The following is a 21,825-nucleotide window of genomic DNA, read 5'->3' as shown; positions in this document are numbered from 1 at the left end:
TGTGTGCCAGGACCAGTCTCCAGTCCTTCCCATGTCACCTTCCCATCACCCTGGGTGCTTTCTGTTCCCCGGTGGCTCTTGGCCACAGGGCTAGGCCCTGGACACCTAGTTTTCTCGCCGCCCCCATTCCAGCTCCGTGACTATCCTTAACCCCTCCTCTAATCCCAGGGATCCCCCCTCCCCGACCCGGAGCCTTGGTAAGGAGTTGTGAGGTTTTCAGTCTTGTCCATCCCCCCCCCCCCCCCCCCCCCATTTCCCACCCGAACGTTCAGGCCACTAGGCCTCAGGTAGACCCTCCTTAGGAGGTGCCTCTTCTGGTGGGGCCTCCTCCGGTGCCGGCGTGTCAGCCACCCCTCCCTGTCGCCACGCTGTTTTCAGCATGTCCTTCAGCCCACTGGGAAACAGATAGCCCTGGGTCTCTCCCTCCCCGTCGATGACTCCTCCAAGCCCCTCCAGTGCCGTCTGCAGGTACCGCAGGCCCAGGAGCACCAGAATCTGTGGGGTAGGCAGGGAGAAAGAGGTCAGGGAGGGTCAACTGCTCCTGGGGCCAGGGCTGGAGGCAGTGAGGGGGGCAGATGGAGGGAGCCCTCAGACACTTTGCTAACTCACCTGCAGCAGGAAGGTGACAGCCAGCATGCTGCCCAGCATGCTCGCCAAGTCCTGCAGTTGCCCCAGCAGCACCCTGTGGCATCCTTGGGCCCAGAGGTTTAGGTTGGGCTGACGGGGATCAAAGAGAGGGTGGACGTGGGGCTCTGAGAGCCGGCTTTGCAGGCAAGGTCTGGGCGAGTGGGGGTTGCAGCAGGAGAAAGGGACACCATCGATCAGATATAGGCCTTCCACGTTGCTCTGGATCCGGCTGCAAAGGGAGGGGCAGGGATGTTAGGATGTCTGGAAATAGAGGCCTCGGGAGAAGCTACGGGGCTCAGGAGTTGAGAAGGGAAAATCGAAAGACCTTTGCTGACTGGTTTACTGTGTGCGAGGCATGCATAATTCATTTACCTTCACAATAAGTCTGTAAGATAGGTCCTATTATATCCATTCTTCAGAGGAGGGAACGGGCCCAGAGCAGTTAGGTAACATGCCCTGGGTCACACACCTAATAAACGGCAGATCTGTAACCCGAGGCTCTCAATCACTACGCTCTGCTCTATTTATTGCCTGTGGGGTGAGGTGGGTTTCGAGGGAGGAGGAGGCGAAGGAGGCCAGGAGGAGTGGGGGGAGGGGGGAAACAAAACACTCACTCAACCACGTCCTGGTCATTGGGATCCAAGTAACGGCTGCTGACCCACTGGATCCCAAACCAGTCCTTGTACCCGTGGCGCCCGCAGCAGTGGTGCCTCAGCTGGAGCTCATCCAACAGCCGTTTGGCATGACAGTGTCCGGGCACCTCTGTGTCTTTGTAGTGAGCCAAGGCAGTCCCCAGGCCCTCCTCCAGCCCGGTGTCCAGACTCCCCGGTAAAGCCAGGGCTAGCCCCAGGGCGAGGACCAGAAGACCCCCGCCCCCAGCAGTGCCAACCACCAGCAGTGGGCCCAGGACCTTTCGCCAGGGAGGGTAGTGGGCCGCATCCAGGCTGGCCCTGCTGGCTCCCGCACCCACCAGCCCTGTCCCCAGAGCCACCGCACCGGCTGCCAGGGCAACGTGGGGCAGGGCAGCAAATGGGCAGGAGGGAGCCAAGAAGGTGTGGAGGTGCCACAGCTGGGCCAGGAGGTGCCCGCTACAGAGGAGGGCGAGGGCACCGGCCAGCGCCAGCAGCCAGGAGAGGAGCCAGAGCCCCTGTGCCAGACGGATGCGGGGCTGGAGGGGCAGCACCAGGGGCAACACCGGGGCCATCTCCCATCTCCGCCCAAGGGAAAGCAGAGCTGTCAGGGACGAGGGTTGGCCGCGGCACGATGCTGAGTCAGCCCAGCCCGGCTTGAGCTGGGCTAATGCCACCCTGACCCCAATACCCTGGGAATCCGCGCCCCCCCGCAGCCTTAATAACCCGCTGCCCTGGCCCCTGCCAGCCCCAATTCGAGAAGCCTTGGCCTTGCCCCTTAGGAAAAGCCCCGCCCCCGGGCAAGGGGCCCAGTTCGTGACCCCGCCCCTGCCCCCTCGCGGAAGTGGGGAGGGGCCGGTCGGCTCTGGCCCTAGGGGCTAGGCGCTGGGGGCTCGGAGACCAGAGAGGACCCCAGGGAGTCAGGGGGCGGGGATTCCGGCGGGGCCTGGAGGGCGGAGGCCCGGAGGGGGCCCGGGGGTCAGCGGGTTGGCCCTGCCCGTGTCCTGAGCGGCGAGGCCCGGACAGGGAGGGGTTACCAGGCGGCCCGGCCCCCCCCCTCGTCCCGCCCCCCCTCCCGCGCTTCCTGGCGGCTCCGCGTCCGGCGCCTGTTTGTGCCGCGGCGCTGGGGCCCGGGACGGCCCCGCCACCCCACCCCCGGGAGCCGAGAGCGGCCCCGGGAGAGTCCGAGGCCCCGGCGGGCCCCGGAGCCGGCCGCCCCCGCCCCACAGCGCCCCCTCCAGGCCCTTTCCCCGCGCCCGACAGCGCCCCCGGGGGGTGGCACGGCACCCGTGCGCGCGCGCCCTGGGGTGCTTCCCCTTCCCCTCTCCCTGGCCATGGCCCCGGCGGCTTAGAAGCCTCCTCCGCCGCCGCCGCTCGGAGCAAGCCGGGGGCCGGATGGACGGGGCCGGGGGGCCCGGTGAGTACGGGGCGGGGCGGGCGGCGTGCCCCTTCCCGGAGCGCCGGCCGGTCGGCCGCTGCCAGTGCCCGACGGCTGTCTGGTGGCGACCCGCGTGCTCCTCGGCCTCAGGGGCTCTGAGCATCCTCCACTGTTCCTCAGGTCGCTCTCCCCAGTTATTTGGATCGCCTACTGTCATTTCGAACTTTCTCAACGTCATCCACTCCCCATGTTACTCTGGGCCCCTCGATGTTTCTCTGTCCCCTGTGTTATTCTGGGCCTCTTCCCCTGGTTTTTCGGGTCGTTTTCCTTCTGACCCGTTACCCTGGGACCTTCACTATGACTCCGTCTCCACTGATACCCTCTCCGGTCATTCTCTATCTCTTCTCCCGGTCCTCTGAGCCCTCAGATGACTGTAGTCTCTTGTCCCCCTCTTCTTTTGCGCCCCCTCCTCAGTTTCTCTGCCTTCCCGGGAGACCTGAGCCTGCTCTGCGGTGGGCTGTCATCCTTCGCCCGCACTGCGCCTCCCTCGGTGGTTCCCACGTTCCTGGGCGGTACTCCATGTTTCCCCCCTGGTACTCCATGGTGCTCCCTGCCTTTGCGGAGGCTGAGACAGCAGCAGGAAGGGAGCTCTGCCAGGCTCCTCGCCTGCCCTGCCAGAAGGAGGCCCTTGATCCTCTACCACCCGTCTCCTCCCCTCTGGGCCAGCCTCCAAGACTGGGGCTGCTTGAAGGGGGTAGTCCTATTGGACAAATGCAAACTTGGGGGAAGACAGAATCCCCTCAACCCCTCTCTTCGGGGTTGGGCACGTTCTGAGTGCTTCTCGCCCCTTTCCCAGGTGAGGGCCCTGCTCCGGAGGCCCTGCAGTCCTTGAGCCGGCGGCTTCAGGTGCAGGAGAAGGAGATGGAGCTGGTAAAGGCAGCCCTGGCAGAGGCCCTCCGCCTGCTGCGGCTGCACGTGCCCCCCACCCCCCTGCAGGACCCTGGCACGCCCGCTCCGCCGCGGGACAGGTATGCCTGTTGTCACACACCCTCTTCCTCTTCCTTCCAGGGACCTCTTAGGGGCATCAGGTTGACTCACTGTCTCCCCAGCAGCCCTGCAGTGCCCCCAGGACTGCCACCCACATGCGGCCCCTCCTTGGTGAGCCGGGGCACCCAGACCGAGACAGAGGCAGAGACGGAGCCATCCCCTGGACCCCCTGGCCTGAGCAATGGGCCCCCAGCCCCCCAGGGGGGCAGCGAAGAGCCTGGTGGGACCCAGTCTGAAGGAGGGGGCAGCAGCAGCAGTGGTACTGGTTCCCCCGGCCCCCCGGGGGTCCTCAGGCTTGTGCAGCCCCCACAGCGTGCTGACACGTAAGTGTCGCGCGGCAGAGCCTGGCCGGGGGGCGGGGGTGGGGGGGGAGGACTGGGGAGCACGAGCGGAGGGAATGATCTTTACCTGCTCACTATGCTCCTACCAGGCCACGGAGAAATTCTTCCTCCTCCTCATCCCCCTCAGAGCGGCCTCGGCAGAAACTCTCCCGGAAGGCAGCTTCCTCGGCCAACCTGCTGTTGCGGTCAGGGAGCACAGAGAGGTGGGCGAGGCTCCCCCCGCGCCCCGCCCCCTGCCCCACCCCAGGCTCAGGCTCTTGACTTTCCACATCCCTCACCTCACTTCCCTGGGTGGGGTGGGGGGACCTCGTTGCCCAACAGGAAGAAAGGAACAAGCACTCCTGGGGCGCCTGCTGTGTTCCCGGCTCTGTGCTAAACCCTCGACCTCCTCCACCTCATTCAGTTCCCACGACATCCTTGGGGGGTAGGTGGTCTCATGCGGTTCATTGTCCAGGTGAGGAAGCAGGCTCAGAGAGGGTAAGTCATTTGCCTGGGGTCACACAGCTAGAGCTAGGATTTGAACCCTACTCCTCCTGACTCCGGTTCTCCCATATCACCACATTCCTTCCAAGATTCTAAGAGGTACCAAAAGGCCTCATGATTTTCATTTTCATGGATGACTGTTTTCAGAGTTTCAGCTCTACTCCTCAGCTCCCTGCTCCAGTCTACCAGGCTTTATTTCTAGAGAGCAAGGGGAGATTCTAGTGGCTGAGTATAGTTGTCTCAGAGTGCCTACAGGCCCCAGGACACCTGAGTGTTTATTCGAGTCCTGTCCTTGGTCTCCTTTATTTTCTGAAGAGATATTACTACCTTATAATCTAGGGACAGCTGTTTGTGGAATTCACCTGTTACTTTCCTCTGGCGAGATAAGGACTTTCTTGCTTACCTCCCAGATCCCTGAAAGGCAGGCCTGCTGTGCATTCTGGATTCACTTTGGTCCCATTTTACAGATGGAGAAATGAAAAGGCCAGCCAGAAGCCTGGTGGTCTAGAGGAAAGGGCCCCTCCTTGCCATGCCGCCCTGCCTCTCACCAGGCTTTAGGGCTTTGTGCCGTGTGCTCTGCCCCTTTAGCCTAAACCTTCTCATCTCTTAACATGGGGCTGAAAGTGCCCATCTACTTGGGGCCCTGAATGCTCTGAATGCAGAGTAAAAGCCTGCAGAGGTGACTGAGGCTCTAGAGGAGCCTCCTTTCTTGTGTCCTGCCCTTTCCCACTTAGGTCTTGGGACCTGACCCCATCCCTCTGCTTTTCTCTCTTCCCAACAGCCGTGGGGGAAAAGACCCCCTTTCCAGCCCCGGGGGTCCTGGGTCTCGGAGGAGCAACTATAATTTGGGTATGTACAGAGGAGTCTGGAAGAACTGGGATGACGGACTTGGGGTTTGGGCTACAGCCCCAGGAGCTATTGTGGGGGACCTGTGAGGTGTGGTGGGTAGAGTTCTGCTCTGGCTTTCCTGAAAGGGAGGCTGCAGGGTGGTGGTTGACACCCCCCTTTTCTCTGTAGAAGGCATCTCAGTGAAGATGTTCCTTCGCGGCCGCCCCATTACCATGTACCTCCCGTCTGGCATCCGCAGCCTTGAGGAGCTGCCCAGCGGCCCACCCCCGGAGACCCTCAGCCTTGACTGGGTGTATCCTGCCCCCTCCAGTCCCATGGGAGCCACGTTTCCCATCTTGGGAACCCCCCCCTTCTTTATGGTTTCCTCCTGGGTCTGCGGTATCAGGAAGCCCTCTGACCCCACCCTCACCATCCTCTGCCAACGGTGCTGCCAGCCAGAAGCTCTTTCGTTGCCCCCTCTCTTCCTCATTCTGCCCTTGGTCTGACCCTTTCCTTGACCGTGATCCCCACTCCAGTTATGGGTACAGGGGTCGTGACTCCCGCTCTAATCTGTTTGTGCTGCGCTCTGGGGAGGTGGTCTATTTTATCGCCTGCGTGGTGGTGCTGTATCGGCCTGAGGGAGGCCCAGGGGGTCCTGGAGGTGGCGGCCAGAGACATTACCGGGGCCACACGGACTGCGTTCGATGGTGAGGGGCCTGGGGCCTGGGAGTGGGCAGCGCCTAGGCGTGGGGATGGTGGGCTTGGCAGGAACAGGGTCGGGGCGGGTGTGGAGGAGCAGGAGGGAAGCTGCTACTTGGCTGCTCTCCAAGCATGGAGAAAGTGTCCTGGGGGGTCATGAGAGACCGACCCCCTTCCCTAGAGCGTCTCCTCCCCCACTTAGCCTGGCCGTCCACCCCGATGGTGTTCGTGTAGCCTCAGGACAGACAGCGGGAGTGGATAAAGACGGAAAGGTAAGGCCAAAGTCAAACACCAGGCAGACAGGATGAAATTCCAACCTGGCTTTCCTTCACATCCCTGACCCCTTCTCTGACTCCACCAGCCCCTGCAGCCGGTGGTTCACGTCTGGGACTCAGAGACCCTGCTGAAGCTGCAGGAGATTGGACTGGGGGCCTTCGAGCGGGGTGTGGGAGCCCTGGCCTTTTCAGTGGCGGTGAGCTGGCCCTAAAGCCTCTAGAGCCCCCATCTTCCTTGCCCAGGAACCTCCTTCTTGCACCTCACCAGGACGCCTCCGAAGTTCTGGCCTTCCTGAACCCCACCCAGCCGGTTTTCCTGAGAAAGGGACAGGTGTCCACTTCTGCCCGCTCCACCCGTGATGGCAGCCCGTGCCTAATGACTGTGAGCCCACAGACCTCTAGGCCTCACTCAGCCCCTCCGATGTGTCCCCCGTTCTCAGGATCAGGGTGCTTTTCTTTGTGTGGTGGATGATTCCAATGAGCACATGCTGTCAGTGTGGGACTGCAGCCGAGGCACAAAGCTGGCTGAGATCAAGGTGAGGAGCGAGTCCGGGTGGCCTGGTGGGGCACTGAGCTTAGGGAGCTAAGAGCAGTGGAGTGCACGGCGAACTCCAGACTTTCCCGTACCTTGACTTCATTTCTGGCTGGGTCACGGGGAGCGAGCCTCTTAGCCTCCCTGAGGCTGTGAAAGGGAACTCTGGAAGTTCTGGCCTCCCGAGGGACCCATAGCGTGCTAGGCATTAGGGTGGGCCTGGCATCATGAGTAACTGGGAGGGGTGCTCTTAGGGGACCAGGAAGGCTTGTCCTGGGGTTTCGGGCCTTCAGCAGACCAGCTGTCAGGATGCACACTGAAGAGTCGCGTAAAGTGAGGGTGCTCAGGGCTTGGGGTGGCTGAATCTGGTTATCTTCCCTTCAGAGTACAAATGACTCAGTCTTGGCCGTTGGCTTCAGCCCTCGTGACAGCAGTTGCATTGTCACCAGCGGGAAATCCCACGTTCACTTCTGGAACTGGAGCGGAGGAGCAGGGCTTCCTGGGAACGGGACCCTCACCCGGAAACAGGGTGTCTTCGGGGTGAGGCGTGGATGGGTGCGGGGTGGCGTGGGAGGACAGGACAGAGGTGGGAGGATTGGTCTGAGGACTGTAGACCCTACTACTCCCCACCCAGCGACGGTCCATGACTTTCAGTCTTTGCCCTTCCCTCTGACCCCTGCTCTCTGCTTGCCTCTCCCCCAGAAATACAAGAAACCCAAGTTTATCCCATGCTTTGTGTTCCTCCCGGATGGAGACATTCTCACTGGGGATTCAGAGGGGAACATTCTCACCTGGGGGCGGAGCCTCTCAGATTCCAGGACCCCAGGCAGGGGTGGGGCCAAAGGTACGTGGTTGGGGGTGGTGGCTCCTGGGAAGTCCAGTACCCCAGAGGGTCTGTGGGAACAAAGAAGAAGATTTTCCTTTTTTTTTTTTTTTTTTACCATGAGAGTTGATAGTTGTCTGTGGGCCCCAAGGAAGCCCTCTTAGAGGAGGGCCGTCTGGAAGGGTAGGGACACCATGGCAAAGGGGCAGGGCTGGGGCTTTGGAGTCTGCCAGATCCTGGGGTCATATTTCAGTTTTGCCGCTGCTCGTTTGGCCTTTAGGAAGTTACCTCACGTCTCTGGGCCTCGGTTGTCCAGTCTGTAAACTGCGTAAAATGATAGCCGAGGATCAGAGACCGTATTCAGTAGGTACTCAATAGCTGGGAATTATTACTCTTATTATTATTACCGTTGCGACGGTCAGGGCTGCTCAAGTTCCCCACTTCCCAGCACCCCTACGGCATGACCCACTCATGTCTTCCAACAGAGACCTACGGGATTGTAGCCCAGGCCCACGCTCATGAAGGTTCCATCTTTGCCCTCTGTCTCCGGCGGGATGGGACTGTGCTGAGTGGTGGTGGACGGGACCGCCGGCTGGTCCAGTGGGGGCCGGGATTGGTGGCCCTCCAGGAGGCTGAGGTGAGGGCTAGGCTGGGGTCGGGGGGTAGGGAGGAGGAAGAGGAATGGCCAGGGGGCCTCTGACTTCCCGCCACCATCCCGCAGATTCCTGAACACTTCGGGGCTGTGCGGGCCATTGCGGAGGGGCTGGGCTCCGAGCTGCTGGTGGGAACCACGAAGAATGCATTGCTGAGGGGAGATCTGGCTCAGGGCTTCTCCCCTGTAATCCAGGTTGGGGGGCCGAGGGCTCCTGGGGAGGGGGAGGAGGGCAGGAAGAGCTACTGAGGCGGGGCAGAGGTGACAGCCCACGCTCCGCTGCAGGGCCACACGGATGAGCTCTGGGGGCTCTGCACGCATCCCTTCCAGAACCGCTTCCTGACCTGTGGCCATGACCGGCAGCTCTGCCTATGGGATGGGGAGGGCCATGCGCTGGCCTGGAGCATTGACCTCAAGGTAGAGCCCCGCGTCCCTGGCTCCCCAATGCCACGCCCACCATGGCTTCTGTGGCCGCCACTCCTTCCCCAACATCCTTTTCCCTTCTCCCCAGAGGCCACCAGTTTGTACTGGTATGGCTATAAGGGCTACTAAAATCTCCATCCTTCTATGCAGATGCCTCCAGTGCCCCCTGAGCACTGCCCCCTTGCCCCCGAAGCCCCAGACCTCCCCTCGATCTAGCAACAAATGGTTACTCTCCAGCACAGCTTCCCAGCTCAGTTCTGGTTGTTAAATATTTTGAGTATCGCCTCATTTAGGCTCCAGTGACACCCTGCCTCCACCCCAGGTCTACTGTCCCTCTCCTCCCCGTCTCATCCTTGGGAGGAGAAGGCTTTGGTGTTACCAACATGACGAGGTGTCCATCCGGGAACCTTCACTAGAAAGGCATCTTCTTGAATTCACCTTCTCCCCCCTCCCAGGAGACTGGTCTCTGTGCTGACTTCCACCCCAGTGGGGCAGTCGTGGCCGTAGGACTGAACACAGGGAGGTGAGAGGAGCCAGGATTCCTGGGAGGGGAAAGCAGGAGGTATGGGAAGCATTCCCCGGTTGTGGGGTGTGCGTGTGGGGGCGGGGAGGAGTGTGGCTGCTGCCTGCTCAGAAGCCCCAACTGCACCTTCCCAGTGCTTTTCTCTGCAGCCCGGGCCTCCCCTGCTCTCCTGTGGCAACTGTCATCACTCAACCACTCTCCCCTCCGGGCCTGGAGTGGAGGACGTGGCAGCTTAGGATAGAGGAGCAGTGTGGATAAGGAGGGGTTTGGGAGAGACTAACAAAGGGAAGTGACAGGCTTATGACTCCATAAGGTCCTCCTACTCAGCCCTTGTACTCCTTTCTTAGAGGCATCTCAGCCTCTCAGCCTTTATTTCTCCTTAGCCCCTTCCGGTTTCCTAGCATAAGAATGCAGTGTTGGGGGCACCTGGGCAACTCAGTTGGTTAAGCGTCCAACTCTTGATTTCGGCTCAGGTCATGATCTCAGGGTAGTGAGATGGAGCCTGCGTGTGCTCTGTGCTAGGCATGGAGCCTACTTAAGATTCTCCCTCTGCCTCTCCCCACTCTCCCTCTCTGTTTATTTATTTTTCTAATATTTTATTTATTTATTTCAGAGAGAGAGAGAGGGAGAGTGAAAGCATGAGGAGGGGGAGGGGCAGAGGGAGAAGCAGGCCTCCCGCTGAGCAGGGAGCCCGATGCCAGGCTTGATCCCAGGACCCTGGGATCAGGACCTGAGCCGAAGGCAGGGGCTCAACTGACTGAGCCACCCAGTTACCCCAACCCTTTCTTTTTTAAAAAAAAGGTGTGGGGCGCCTGGGTGGCTCAGTTGGTAGAGTGGCTGCCTTCGGCTCGGGTCATGATCCCGGAGTCCTGGGATCGAGCCCCGCATCGGGCTCCCTGCTCAGCGGAGAGCCTGCTTCTCTCTCTCCCTCTGCCTGCCTCTTTGACTGCTTGTGCTCTCTATCTCTCTGTCAAATGAATAAATAAAATCTTAAAAAAAAAAAAAAGATGCAGTGGCAACTTGTCTTCATCACAGCTGTTCTGTCTGTCTCTCTTAGAGTCCAACTTTCCAACCTCCACCTTGTCCAGGACAGGTAACCTCTCACCTGCTTTCCACCCCCTCCCTTCCAGGTGGCTGGTTTTGGACACAGAGACCCAGGAGATCGTGTCGGACATCACTGACGGCAATGAGCAGCTCTCAGTGGTCCGGTACAGCCCAGGTGGGAGTCACCCCCACCCCGGACCCAGACCTGTCCCTGGCCCTTCCTTCTCTGAGTGACTGTCTTTGTAGATGGGTTGTACCTGGCCATCGGTTCCCATGACAACATGATCTACATCTATAGCGTTTCCAGTGATGGTGCCAAGTCCAGCCGCTTTGGCCGCTGTGTGGTGAGGAAGCTGGGGTGGAGGGTGGGGCATTACCATAGCAGGTAAACTCCTTGAAGGGGTCTAATGCACTAGGGGGATCTGGGGAGGGGAAATGGTAGCTACATTTTTAGTCTCTTGACCCTTGCTCCTAGGGTCACTCCAGCTTCATCACTCATCTTGACTGGTCCAAGGATGGGAGTTTCATCATGTCCAATTCTGGGGACTATGAGATCCTTTACTGTGAGTGAAAGTAGGGGAGAGCATGGGGGACGGGTAACCAGGTGGGTTTTATTTGGTTGAGGGGGGCTGCTGGTTGGGAGCGGTTGAGGGAGAGTATGTAGGGAACTCCAGGTGGAGGGGCTGTTACATAGGGAGGGGGATATGCGGTTGGAATTGTACACATAGGAGAAATACTGTGATTTGGACCCCCCCCCCCAGTTTTACACCGTGTCTTTCCGCACGAGGACTTGAGGGAGTTGAAAAATGTACTAGGAAGAGGTTGTTCTGGACAAGTGTCTCAGGGCAGGTGTGGAGGGATTGACTTATCTAGGGAGGAGGAACCGATGAGAAGCTGTTCGGAGAACTTCAGCAAGAATTCAGGAAGCACATGGGGCTGGGTTTTGTCCTGGGCTGAGGGCTGCCACGGTGACCAGATCACATGTCACTACCTCAAGCCTGTCTTTCCAGCCTGCCCTTCCCGGTGTCTTCCCGACTGAGGGCAGGGTTAGAGCTGAGCTGGGTGGGCTCTCTCTCCCCAGGGGACGTGGTTGGAGGCTGCAAGCTGCTGAGGAATCGCTATGACAGCCGCGACCGGGAGTGGGCCACCTATACCTGCGTGCTGGGCTTCCACGTCTATGGTGAGCAGGGCCTTGGAACCTTGCGGGAGGGGTGGGGTGGGGGGCAAGGTGGAGCCCGCCCTGGGCTCGGGACGCAGGGCATGTGTCGAGGGGCGGGAGTCAAGAAACCGGCGGATCCAGCCCGGGAGGCCCCTCAGGCCCTGGGCTGTCGGGACTGGGAAGGATTGCCTGGAACGCGGCCGGTGGGTGGCCGCGGCTGCCTGGGCGTCGGAAACGGTGCGGCCCTGGGCCGTGGGTGGCCACGGGGAGGAGGCCGCACTGAGGCCGGCCGCCGTGCTAGGCGTGTGGCCAGACGGCTCGGATGGCACCGACATCAACTCCCTGTGCCGCTCCCACAACGAACGCGTGGTGGCCGTGGCCGACGACTTCTGCAAAGTGCACCTGTTCCAGTACCCGTGCGCGCGTGCCAAGGTGAGGCCTCCCGGGGCCTCTGGGGCCGGGCGGGCCCGGGGCTCCGCGGCCGCCGCAACTCGGTCTCCTTCCCGCCCAGGCGCCGAGCCTTGTGTACGGCGGCCACGGCAGCCACGTGACCAGCGTCCGGTTCACGCACGACGACTCGCACCTCATCTCGCTGGGCGGCAAGGACGCCAGCATCTTCCAGTGGCGAGTGCTGGGCGCTGGGAGCGCGGGGCCGGCGCCCGCCACGCCCTCTCGAACCCCCTCCCTGTCCCCCGCCTCCTCTCTCGACGTCTGACAGCTGCGGGAGGGGACCCACCGGCCCTGCGGCGCGGCTCCGCCCCACCCGAAGCCCCCAGGACCAGGGGCCGACCTTTCCTGGACTTCGAGACATTCCCGATCGCGCGTTTCCTTGGAGGGGGCGAATGGCACCCCCGCACACACTGTAGAGACCCGCTGGCTGAGCCGGGCAGCCCCAGCCTGGGCCCTGACTCCCGCCGCCTGCTGAGGGGCAATAAACCAAAAGCAAAGTCGCCTCCCAGTCCTTTTGTGGGGCGCGGCTGGGCGCCTCCGGGGCCCTGTGGGGGTGGCGATGAAGAAAAAGAGGAGTTTGGAAAGGGTAGGGGAGCGTAGGCCGCTCATGCAAATAACAGGCAAAGCCGCTTGCAAATAACCGGGCCGAGCGCAAAGGCGCGCGAGTCTTTCGGGGCCGCAGGAGGAGCTGCAGGGCTCCGGCGAGGAGAGGGTTAAGCCCAACTCTTCTCCCGCCCTCGGAGGAGGGGCCGAGCTGCAACGGAAATAACCGAGCGCCGGGCCGCGGTTGGCCGGAGGGAGCCGAATCTCTTCCGGAAGTAGCCGATCTCTGGGGTCTCGCTCTCCGACCTGAGTCGAGGGCCGGGCCTTGTTCTCCGGATCGGCCGAAGGTGTTCCGGAAGGAGGCGAACCCCGAGGCGGGCAGGGCAAGCCTTCCCCGCGGCCGGCAGAACCCAACATCTGGTGGGGCTCGGCGAGCGGGGAGTGGGGAGCCGGAGCCTGGCTCCGGTCCGGCGGGAGCCGAGCTCGCTCCGGAAGAGGCCGAGCGGACCGGCGCTGGCCTCGGCGTCCCGGGCTTGAGGTGGTAGCGGCGGCGGCGACAGCGCGGGCCGGGATGAACCGCGACGGCTGAGGCGGCGGAGGTGCCGGCTGCGCGGCCCCGACCGAGACTTCCGCGAAGCGCCAGCCCCGCGCTTGGGGCTTCGCTGCGAGCCGAGCCCTGCTCCCGCGAGCCTCCCGGACCCCTTTGTGCGTCCAGAGGCGGCGGCGGGAACGGCCATGGCGGCCAACATGTACCGGGTGGGGGGTGAGTACCGGGCGCAGGGGCTGCGGGGTCTGGGGCGGGGGAGGTCGGGGTCCGGGGCCGCAGAGGCTCGGCACCCGGCAGTGCGGGGAGCCGCGCCTGGGGCGGCGTGGTCCCGAGCGCGGACCGGAACCGGAACCGGGAACATGGGGAGCGAGGGCGCGGGGAAGGCGCCGCGGCCCCGGGAGAGGCTGCGGGCAGCCCCGACGGCACTCTCAGGGTTGCCTCGGGGGCCCCTGGGTCGGGGAGCGGGGCCTGGGAAAGTGGTTCGGAGGGAGCTGACAGGGCAGGCAGGGGGCGCGGGGGGCCGGGGCGACCGCTCTGCCACCTGAGCGGGAGCCGACGGGAGGTTTCCTCCCCCAGGGCGTTATTGTGCGCCTGGGTTCTACACGGTGAGGGCCCTGCGCTGGAGTCAACAATTGCTCGCTCGGCCGAGACTGGGGTGCACCTCCACTGCTGAGTTGTGGGGACTGCAGGGGGACCCCCTGCTTCTCGTCTCTTCCTTAAGGCTCACTTTTGAGTGAAGGATTTGATAAAAGAACTAGGTGGTCAGGGGTGGTGGTGGGGGAAACCCCCTGTTTTCTCGTAGTCTCTCCACTTCCACATTTTAGCGTCCTCTCTACCTGGACCCTTATCCTTTTGGTCCTTTCGGGCCTACTTTTCTCTCCTACCCTGGTGCTCAGTTTTTTCCATCTCCTCCTCTGATCTTACCGATGCCTCCCCACCCCCTCCTACAGATTATGTCTATTTTGAAAATTCTTCTAGCAATCCTTACCTGGTTCGACGGATTGAGGAGCTCAACAAGGTGAGTGGAGCAGAGTCCCACCCCTGTCCTGTCCTGCCTCCCCTCTCCCCCTCCTGGGGGGTCTTTTTTCTTCTGAGGTCACTAACTTCAGGTGGAGGCCAGAGGGGTGGGGGTGGGGAACCAACCCTATTCTAAGTGCCCATTCATATTCATTCATTCATTCATTCATTCATTGGATGTTTTCAGGAAAGGCTTTTGAGAGTTGAGTGGGAACTTTCCTGGTCTATCTCTTGGGGGCTAAGGAAAGGGACAGTCTGGGGAAAAAAAAGTTTGGAAGTCTGTCCTTAAGTGTAAGTCTCTTTATCCATAATTTCTTGGGTTTTTCTACTTACACCCGTTAGAACCTTATTCATTGTTGTTAGTTTCTTCTTTATATGTTTCCACCTTTAAATGACCAATTTTTACTGCCATTTTTTATCCCCTTAGACTGCAAATGGAAACGTGGAGGCAAAGGTTGTGTGCCTTTTCCGGCGAAGGGACATTTCTAGTAGCCTCAACAGCCTGGCTGATAGCAATGCCAGTGAGTGTCTTCGCACCCCCACCTCACCCTCACCCCCCCCCCCGACTCCCCCTCCCCATGATCTGAGGCCAGGGCATGTCCCTGCAGGTGTTTCCCCTGGTAGCATGCCCAAAGCAGGGGTGTGAGTTTGGGGGTGGGAAATGCCTGGTCTGCGGAGGGAGGCCTGTTTTTACATGTTGGGGTTGGAAGCAGCGTGGAGAGACCAAGATAAGGAAAGCCAGAAAATGGCCTGTGTGTGACTGTGTGTATCTGAATGATGGGTGTAAAAGAGATGATAGTATTTAAATAGGGGATGAGGAAGGCGTTTAGAGAAGCAAGACCCTTGGGGGACAGTTTTGGGTACACTGAGACAATGGGTGGTGACTGTAAAGGTCAAGGTTGAAGAGGAAGAGCTTGTACTTAGAAGCCTGCGTAACAGGGAAGCGGCCTAATTTTATGATCACAAGGTAGTGAGAATACATTGAAGGGAGAGAATAGGAAGTTAGAAAAGTTTTCTTGCCCTTTTTCCTCTTTCTCACCCGTTCTGTCTTCTCACCACTCTATTTTACATCTTTCCCTTTTGCCTTATTTTTTCTTTTTATGTCTTCATCTTCCTTTAAAAAACATATTTCCTTCAGTTTTCCTTTGTTTCTTTTTCCTTTCCTGCTTTGGCTTTCTTTCCTCTTCCTCTTGTTTCTCCTTCTGAAATGACTTTCCTTCTTTCAGGCGGCTTTGGGCATGAAGGGGTTAAGGAGGAGCTAGGCCTACCAAGTTCTCTGGCCCTCTGGGGTTTCCAGCCCCATCTGGCAGGGGCTGACCTTGGCCTTGTCCAATCAGAAGGGGTGGGGGGGTGTGGTCCCCCCCCTTGCCTGAGCACAGGGTTTCCGGAGCACACAGGCGAGGGGTGGAGCCTGCTGCACCCCCACCTCCCCCCCTTCTCCCTGAGGTTGGGAACAATGCACCAATGAGCCTGGGCCTGTGGCTGTCCTGCCCCCTCCCGCTTTGGTTGGCCCCCAGCCAAGTTAACCCTTTCCACCAAGGTTTCAGGGCAAAGTCGCAGTGCTTGGGGAAGAAGGTGTTGGCACTGGCTTGAGAGGTACTGTCCTTGGAAGCCCCATAAACAAACTATCATTAGCCAAGTGGACAGTGAAGGGTAGTTAGGGTTGCATTTTGTTTAAGAGCAAAGAGACTCCTGAAATCTGAAAAGAAGAACGGTAAACACAACCTTGTGTGATGATTTTTCACCTTATTGGGTTTCTGGACCTCAGGCTGGTTTAGCAAGAGAGACGAGTGTAATATTCTTGCTGGGCCTAATGTGGGCAGATTTGTGCTTTGTGAGTGGCGTCTGAGCATTGGCACCTGGGTTTGGGATGTGTCTCTGTGGCATTCTTTGCACTCTCAGCAGCTATTCGCAAGGCATTAGTGATGGGGAGTTGGGAGCACTATAACGGGGAAGAGGGCTAAGCGGGAAAGCTGGTGGGCCAAGGGTATGAGAGGCAGATGCCCGGGGAACGTGAAAAAGCCAGCTGGAATAGGAAGTGTTTTCCCTGGGTTAGAGTTTCCAAGGTGGCTTCTTTCTGAATTAGTTTCTGACTTGGCTTCTTCCTCCTTCATCTCCCAGGGGAGTTTGAGGAGGAATCAAAGCAGCCAGGGGTGTCGGAGCAGCAGCGACATCAGCTGAAGCACCGGGAGCTTTTTCTTTCTCGGCAGTTTGAATCGTTACCAGCCACGCACATACGGTATAGGACAGTCCAGGCCACTGTGGCCTGCATGCACTTCTTTAGAAGCTGGAGAGGAGGGGGTGGTGTATTGGAGGTACTGTGGCGAGGGAATGAGGAGCTCACCCAGGGTTTTCGGACCTCTCTTCTGTAGGGGGAAATGCAGTGTGACCCTCTTGAATGAGACTGACATCTTGAGCCAGTACTTGGAAAAGGAGGTGAGAAAGAGGTGCTGGGAGAAGGAGCAGGGTGGGTATGCCCCAAGAGGAGGCCAGAGGAAAGTAGAACTGTGATGAAGTATAGGTTGACAGACTGCCTGTCTTGGGAACTCTGGATCCTCCCCACTGCCCCCCGCCTCTGAGGACTGCTGCCTGCTTACCTTCTCTTCCCATCTCCAGGACTGCTTTTTTTATTCACTGGTGTTTGACCCTGTGCAGAAGACACTTCTAGCTGATCAGGGGGAGATCAGAGTTGGTTGCAAATACCAAGCTGAGATCCCAGATCGCCTGGCAGAGGGTAAGCAGCAGGACGGGCTGTATGGCTACTGGGTCATTGAACATGGTAGGGTCTGTGAATGGTGTGCCGTGGAGTTGTACGCTGCATAGTCTTCATGGCTCTATGCTGCCACCCTGACGGTATGGGACCCTGGGAGCCTGAGAGGGGCAAATGAGCACAGTTGGGAAGAGAAGTCGGAGAGTTGAGATGGCTGATAGAATCCTGGCAGGAGGCCAGGAGGAACGAGGTGCTGTTGTGTCAAGACACTTATCCTCCTTTCCCTGTCCCTGATGTTGCCATCGTCCTGTTCCCCAGGAGAATCTGATAATCGGAACCAACAGAAGATGGAGATGAAGGTCTGGGACCCAGACAACCCTCTCACAGACCGGCAGATTGATCAGTTTCTCGTGGTGGCCCGGTGAGGGGTGGGTGGATGGGGAAGATGGGCTGGGGGCGGTGTGGACATCTTGCATTGAATTCTCAGAGGTGGACTTGATTTTTTTTTTTTTTTTTTTGGCATGGGTGTTTTCCTTATTTGGCTTAGTTCCTCAGCCCACTCATGCCTTCTTCTTTCCCTCTTGACTTCCCAATCTCTCCCTCAGAGCTGTGGGCACCTTTGCAAGAGCTCTAGATTGCAGCAGCTCCATTCGGCAGCCAAGCCTGCACATGAGCGCAGCCGCCGCCTCCCGAGATATCACCCTGGTAAGCAGAGGCGGCTGGGCAGTTGGACAGGCTGGGCTCTGTGGGGACCTGCAGAGCCTGGAGACAGGAGAGGAGAAGGGTCTCTGAGAGTGTGGTGCGGAGGGGCTCGGGCCATCAGCGTTGTTTCCTTTTTTCTGTAGTTCCATGCAATGGATACGCTGCAGAGGAACGGCTATGACTTGGCTAAAGCCATGTCGACCCTGGTGCCCCAGGGGGGCCCGGTGCTATGTCGGGATGAGATGGAGGAGTGGTCTGCCTCAGAGGCCATGCTGTTTGAGGAGGCCCTGGAGAAGTATGGGAAGGATTTCAATGATATTCGCCAGGACTTTGTAAGTGGATGGGGCTGGGAGGAGAGGTGGGGAAGAGTTGACAGGTGAGGGAACCAGGACCTGGGGTCAGATGCCAGTTCTGCTTTCTTTCCTCTGCCTCCTTAGCTGCCTTGGAAGTCACTCGCCAGCATAGTCCAGTTTTATTACATGTGGAAAACCACAGACCGCTATATTCAGCAGGTACGGGCTGGGCTGGGAAGGCTGGACCAGGGGCCTCCTGCTCACTTCTGCCTTTGGGAGTTGATGACATCCTCCTGCAGAGGTGCTCTGATCCTTCTCTTTCTTTCTTTTTTCCTTTCCTGCAGAAAAGATTGAAAGCTGCTGAAGCAGACAGCAAACTAAAACAAGTCTATATCCCTACCTAGTAAGTGTGGTAGGTGGGGGAGGCTGGCGCATTTTCTTTTTCTTCCCCTCTCCCCCAACTCATGCTTTTCTCAGTGATTGGCAGTGGGCAGGAGTCAGGGTCAGAGAGTCAAATGGTGATAGAGACGAGGTGGAAATGGGATTCTCTTCCTTGACCAGTTCCTGGTTTCTCCCCACACTGTTCCCATTAGTACTAAGCCAAATCCTAACCAGATCATCTCTGTGGGCTCGAAACCTGGCATGAATGGCGCTGGATTCCAGAAGGGCCTGACTTGTGAGAGCTGCCACAGTGAGTTCCAGGGAAGGATAGGGATGTTGGGGGTGGGTGAGGTCTTCTCTGGCCCAAGGACCTGAGGGGCTCAGGTGGCGTATTTTTCCCAAGCCTCCTCCCTTCTCTCCACGCTCCTACAGCCACACAGTCTGCTCAGTGGTATGCCTGGGGCCCACCCAACATGCAGTGCCGCCTCTGTGCTTCCTGTTGGATCTACTGGAAGAAGTATGGGGGACTGAAGACCCCGACCCAGCTTGAGGGGGCCGCTCGGGGCACAACAGTAAGGACTGATGGGGAATAGGCAGGGGAGAGCAGTAGGCATATTGATGTGAGCTTTAGATGAAGGCAAGAATACCCAACCCCTTAAATGGTGATGGTTTGGTGATGGTGTGATGTATATGTGGGTGGGGAGGGGGTGCTCGATGATGGTTGGAGAGACAGGTAGGTTGGGATGGCAGTAAAGAGATCAGGCAGGAATAAATGGCTTTTTGCAGAGAATGGAAGAAAGGAGAGCCTCAGTGCCCATCTGGGTTCTCCCTTTTTCCCATGTCTTTCTTGCAGGAGCCACACTCGAGGGGTCATTTGTCTAGACCTGAAGCCCAAAGTCTCTCCCCCTATACGACCAGCGCCAACCGGGCCAAGCTACTGGCTAAGAACAGGCAAACATTCCTGCTCCAGACCACAAAGCTGACCCGTCTGGCCAGACGCATGTGCAGGGACCTGTTACAGCCGAGGAGGGCTGCCCGACGACCCTATGCCCCTATCAATGCCAATGCCATCAAGGCGGAGTGTAAGGGCAGGAGTGGTGGGGCTAGTGGCAGGTCGGGATGCTCTGGCCAGAAAGCAGAGCAGAGACCAGTGTTGCTCAGGATGTTTAATGACAGCAGGGATAGCAGGCCACAGCGCTTGGGTAGGAGAGTAGATGTGTCTCCTGGCCGTAGGAGAGGCCTGAATAGCGAAGCCCCTTCAAGAACCTCCTTCTTTGTCCTCTAGGCTCCATTCGACTTCCTAAGGCTGCGAAGACTCCATTGAAGATTCACCCGCTGGTGCGGCTGCCGCTGGCAACCATCGTCAAAGATCTGGGTAGGGGATGGAACCGGTTAGGTGGTGTCAGGTTCTCTGTTGTCCTTTCACTGTCAAAGTCCAAAGAGATTTAGTCTAACAGCCTGTACTTTTGTACGTTAATAACAGTTCTCATAAGCTATCCATAGTGAATGCTAAGGTCACACCCATGTGCTAATTGCTTGCCAGACCCCTCCCCCCATCACTGCTTTTGGGGATGCCCAGGGAAACTACATAGAGAAGAAGAAGCATGAAAGTTCTCTTAAGTTTTCTCTTACATTTTTCATGGCAGTGGCCCAGGCGCCTCTGAAACCAAAAACACCTCGGGGTACCAAGACACCGATCAACAGAAACCAGCTGACCCAGAACCGGGGTCTGGGGGGCATTATGGTGAAACGGGCCTATGAAACTGTGAGTTGACAGCTGGAGTGGGCCAGGCTGATTGGGTGGGCTTTTATTTCTGATTGGAATCTGTGAGTCCTCTCTCATTGTGCTGCCCCCCCCCCCCCCCCAGATGGCAGGAGCAGGGGTTCCCTTCTCTGCCAATGGAAGGCCTCTGGCCTCAGGGATTCGTTCAAGCTCACAGCCAGCAGCCAAGCGTCAGAAACTAAACCCAGCTGATGCCCCCAATCCTGTGGTGTTTGTGGCCACAAAGGATACCAGGTAGGCAGGCCACCATGGGAGGGGCTGAGAGGTTGACAACCCAGATTGGTGGGTAAGGATAATAGTTCTGAGCAAGACCGCTTCCAGCAAGACTGGGTGCAGAATGGGGATGTCAGGAAAGAATGGGCCGGAAGGCAGAACTGGAGTGTGGAATGTGGGGTTTCACCTCGAGAGTCTTCGTTTTTTTATTCCATTCTTCTTTTCCTGGCCAGGGCCCTGCGGAAGGCTCTGACCCATCTGGAAATGCGGCGAGCTGCCCGCCGGCCCAACTTGCCCCTGAAGGTGAAGCCACCACTGATTGCAGTGCGGCCCCCAGTCCCACTGTCTGCACCCGCACATCCTGCCAGCACCAATGAGCCCATTGTCCTCGAGGATTGAGCATCTGTGGGGGAAGGGAGGTGGGCTGAAAGCTAGAGGGTGGGTGCCCAGGGCATCCAACCTCCCTTCCCTCTAGTATCAAAGGGAATGAGGAGTGAGGGAGGGAGGGAGCAAGTGAGTGTGTCTTTGGAGGGGTTGGGCGCCCTCTGGTGTTACCACTTGGAGGCTTGTCCCCTTCGCATGCTTCTCCACACCTGGTGGTGGAGGGCACACTGCAGGAACTTGACCCATTGTGGGAACCTAGCCTGTTTTGGGGGGTAGGACCCACAGTTGTCTTGGACAGTCTTGTGGGGAGGGTTTTTTAATTTTTTAAAAATTTTGCCTCCCTTTGTGAAGGGATGGGGGAGGGGAAGAGTAAATCCATAGGAGGTGGTGGTTGGGGGAGGGGGGCGTGCACTGCCATGACTGCCATGTCTTTTTTTTTCTAATGGGGGTTTCTCTTCCTGTCCGGTGTCCGGACTTTCCTAATTGGAGTATGAAGCCCCTAAGCTGGCATCAACCCCAGCCCATGCTCTCTCTTTTCCTTCCCTCCCTGTGCCCCCTCCGCCTTTTGTACGCCAATTCTCAGAAATAAAGATCTTTTGTCCATTTTTTTAATCTCGGATTCTGTAATTGGTTCTTACAGCAACAAATAAAAAGCTGTTTTCTTCAGCTTCTCCTGGCTCAGCTGTTCTCTGCCATGGGTGTGTGTGTGTGGGGGGGGTGGTAGTGGGGAGAGTGGTCTTAATTGGGAAAATAAAGGACAAAGGATAATAAAGGAGATACAGATGGGACTTGCCCTGGGAACAGCTTTAGGAGATAGGCAGCATGGACAGGCAGCCTGTTTAGCTAGCTTTCTCCGGGGGCCCAAACTGCTCCCCAGATCCCTGTGGTGCTGGAACCCAAGCTCCTCTAGATACATACAGATTCATTCAGAACAGTTGGAATGAGAGGACTCTGGGTGGTTGGTGGCTTCCACAGGAAGGGAGGTGTGAAGGTGCTTTTCCTTTTATTTCCCAACCCTTACTCACCTCTCAGGAAATTCTGGGAGTTGCTAGAGGCCAGGGCAAGATGTAGCCTACCTTGGGGATACTGCAGTCTCTTACCACCCAGCTTTGTGGTATATTTGCACAGATTGCTGCTCAAGGATTCCCAAGACTAGCCTCAGCACCTGCCTTGATATCCAGGCCCATTCTAGAACCGTCTCCTGCTTTCTTGGGTTTGGGAAACGGAAGCCTGAGCAGGGCCCAACAGGAGGAGCACCCTTGAATGTACAGGAAGTTAGGCCTACTATGTGTTCCTTCTGCACTTCCTTACAGATAGGGGAACAGCCTCAGCAGTTGGG

At 58.5% G+C, this 21,825-nt stretch overlaps 3 protein-coding genes across 5 annotated transcripts; 2 read left to right on the top strand and 1 right to left on the bottom strand.

The window, feature by feature from the left end:
- Positions 1-35: 35 nt before the first annotated feature.
- Positions 36-2,296, bottom strand: ROM1 (retinal outer segment membrane protein 1). Its single transcript, XM_035013020.1, has 3 exons — positions 1,242-2,296; positions 610-856; positions 36-495 (listed from the first exon to the last, which is right to left on the bottom strand). Exons 1-3 carry the CDS (start codon positions 1,829-1,831, stop codon positions 277-279), a joined length of 1,056 nt encoding a protein of 351 aa, XP_034868911.1. The 5' UTR covers positions 1,832-2,296; the 3' UTR covers positions 36-276.
- Positions 2,297-2,500: 204 nt separating this feature from the next.
- On the top strand, positions 2,501-12,415 carry EML3 (EMAP like 3). Of its 3 annotated transcripts, none has more exons than XM_035013017.1 (22): positions 2,501-2,673; positions 3,491-3,662; positions 3,747-4,004; positions 4,112-4,225; positions 5,287-5,354; positions 5,523-5,646; positions 5,870-6,040; positions 6,235-6,304; positions 6,394-6,504; positions 6,748-6,843; positions 7,224-7,379; positions 7,542-7,683; positions 8,148-8,299; positions 8,384-8,509; positions 8,600-8,731; positions 9,193-9,260; positions 10,391-10,479; positions 10,551-10,648; positions 10,780-10,867; positions 11,386-11,484; positions 11,765-11,895; positions 11,975-12,415. In XM_035013017.1, the coding sequence occupies exons 1-22, from the start codon at positions 2,652-2,654 to the stop codon at positions 12,176-12,178; spliced, it is 2,691 nt and encodes an 896-aa protein (XP_034868908.1). In that variant the 5' UTR covers positions 2,501-2,651; the 3' UTR covers positions 12,179-12,415. The 3 variants fall into 3 exon arrangements, with proteins under 3 accessions (XP_034868908.1, XP_034868906.1, XP_034868909.1); XM_035013015.1 differs by having other exon boundaries at positions 3,744-4,004; XM_035013018.1 differs by lacking the exon at positions 6,394-6,504 and having other exon boundaries at positions 3,744-4,004.
- A 297-nt stretch (positions 12,416-12,712) lies between these two features.
- On the top strand, positions 12,713-21,157 carry MTA2 (metastasis associated 1 family member 2). The gene is made up of 18 exons (XM_035013019.1): positions 12,713-13,219; positions 13,954-14,021; positions 14,448-14,541; positions 16,142-16,259; positions 16,393-16,456; positions 16,637-16,754; positions 17,049-17,151; positions 17,336-17,435; positions 17,576-17,764; positions 17,870-17,944; positions 18,070-18,128; positions 18,319-18,416; positions 18,539-18,678; positions 18,960-19,188; positions 19,392-19,481; positions 19,753-19,871; positions 19,975-20,123; positions 20,336-21,157. Exons 1-18 carry the CDS (start codon positions 13,192-13,194, stop codon positions 20,499-20,501), a joined length of 2,007 nt encoding a protein of 668 aa, XP_034868910.1. The 5' UTR covers positions 12,713-13,191; the 3' UTR covers positions 20,502-21,157.
- Positions 21,158-21,825: the final 668 nt, after the last annotated feature.

The sequence above is a fragment of the Mirounga leonina genome, unplaced genomic scaffold (assembly GCF_011800145.1).
Source record: "Mirounga leonina isolate KUSES-001 unplaced genomic scaffold, KU_Mleo_1.0 Mir_166, whole genome shotgun sequence".
Classification (NCBI taxonomy): domain Eukaryota; kingdom Metazoa; phylum Chordata; class Mammalia; order Carnivora; family Phocidae; genus Mirounga; species Mirounga leonina.
Note: the sequence above shows the minus strand (reverse complement) of the source record. Positions and strands in the feature narration are given on the sequence as shown.

Excerpts from the sequence above, each read along its gene's own strand:
- MTA2 (XM_035013019.1), top strand. The coding sequence starts at position 13,192 with ATGGCGGCCAACATGTACCGGGTGGGGG. Across the intron at positions 13,220-13,953 it reads CAACATGTACCGGGTGGGGG|ATTATGTCTATTTTGAAAAT; the intron begins GTGAGTACCGGG and ends CCCCTCCTACAG. Across the intron at positions 17,765-17,869 it reads ATGATATTCGCCAGGACTTT|CTGCCTTGGAAGTCACTCGC; the intron begins GTAAGTGGATGG and ends CTGCCTCCTTAG.
- EML3 (XM_035013015.1), top strand. The coding sequence starts at position 2,652 with ATGGACGGGGCCGGGGGGCCCG. Across the intron at positions 3,663-3,743 it reads CCCGCTCCGCCGCGGGACAG|CAGCCCTGCAGTGCCCCCAG; the intron begins GTATGCCTGTTG and ends CTGTCTCCCCAG. Across the intron at positions 7,380-7,541 it reads GGAAACAGGGTGTCTTCGGG|AAATACAAGAAACCCAAGTT; the intron begins GTGAGGCGTGGA and ends CCTCTCCCCCAG.
- ROM1 (XM_035013020.1), bottom strand. The coding sequence starts at position 1,831 with ATGGCCCCGGTGTTGCCCCTGGTGCTGCCCCTCCAGCCCCGCATCCGT. Across the intron at positions 857-1,241 it reads AATGACCAGGACGTGGTTGA|CCGGATCCAGAGCAACGTGG; the intron begins GTGAGTGTTTTG and ends CTCCCTTTGCAG. Across the intron at positions 496-609 it reads CTGTCACCTTCCTGCTGCAG|ATTCTGGTGCTCCTGGGCCT; the intron begins GTGAGTTAGCAA and ends CCTACCCCACAG.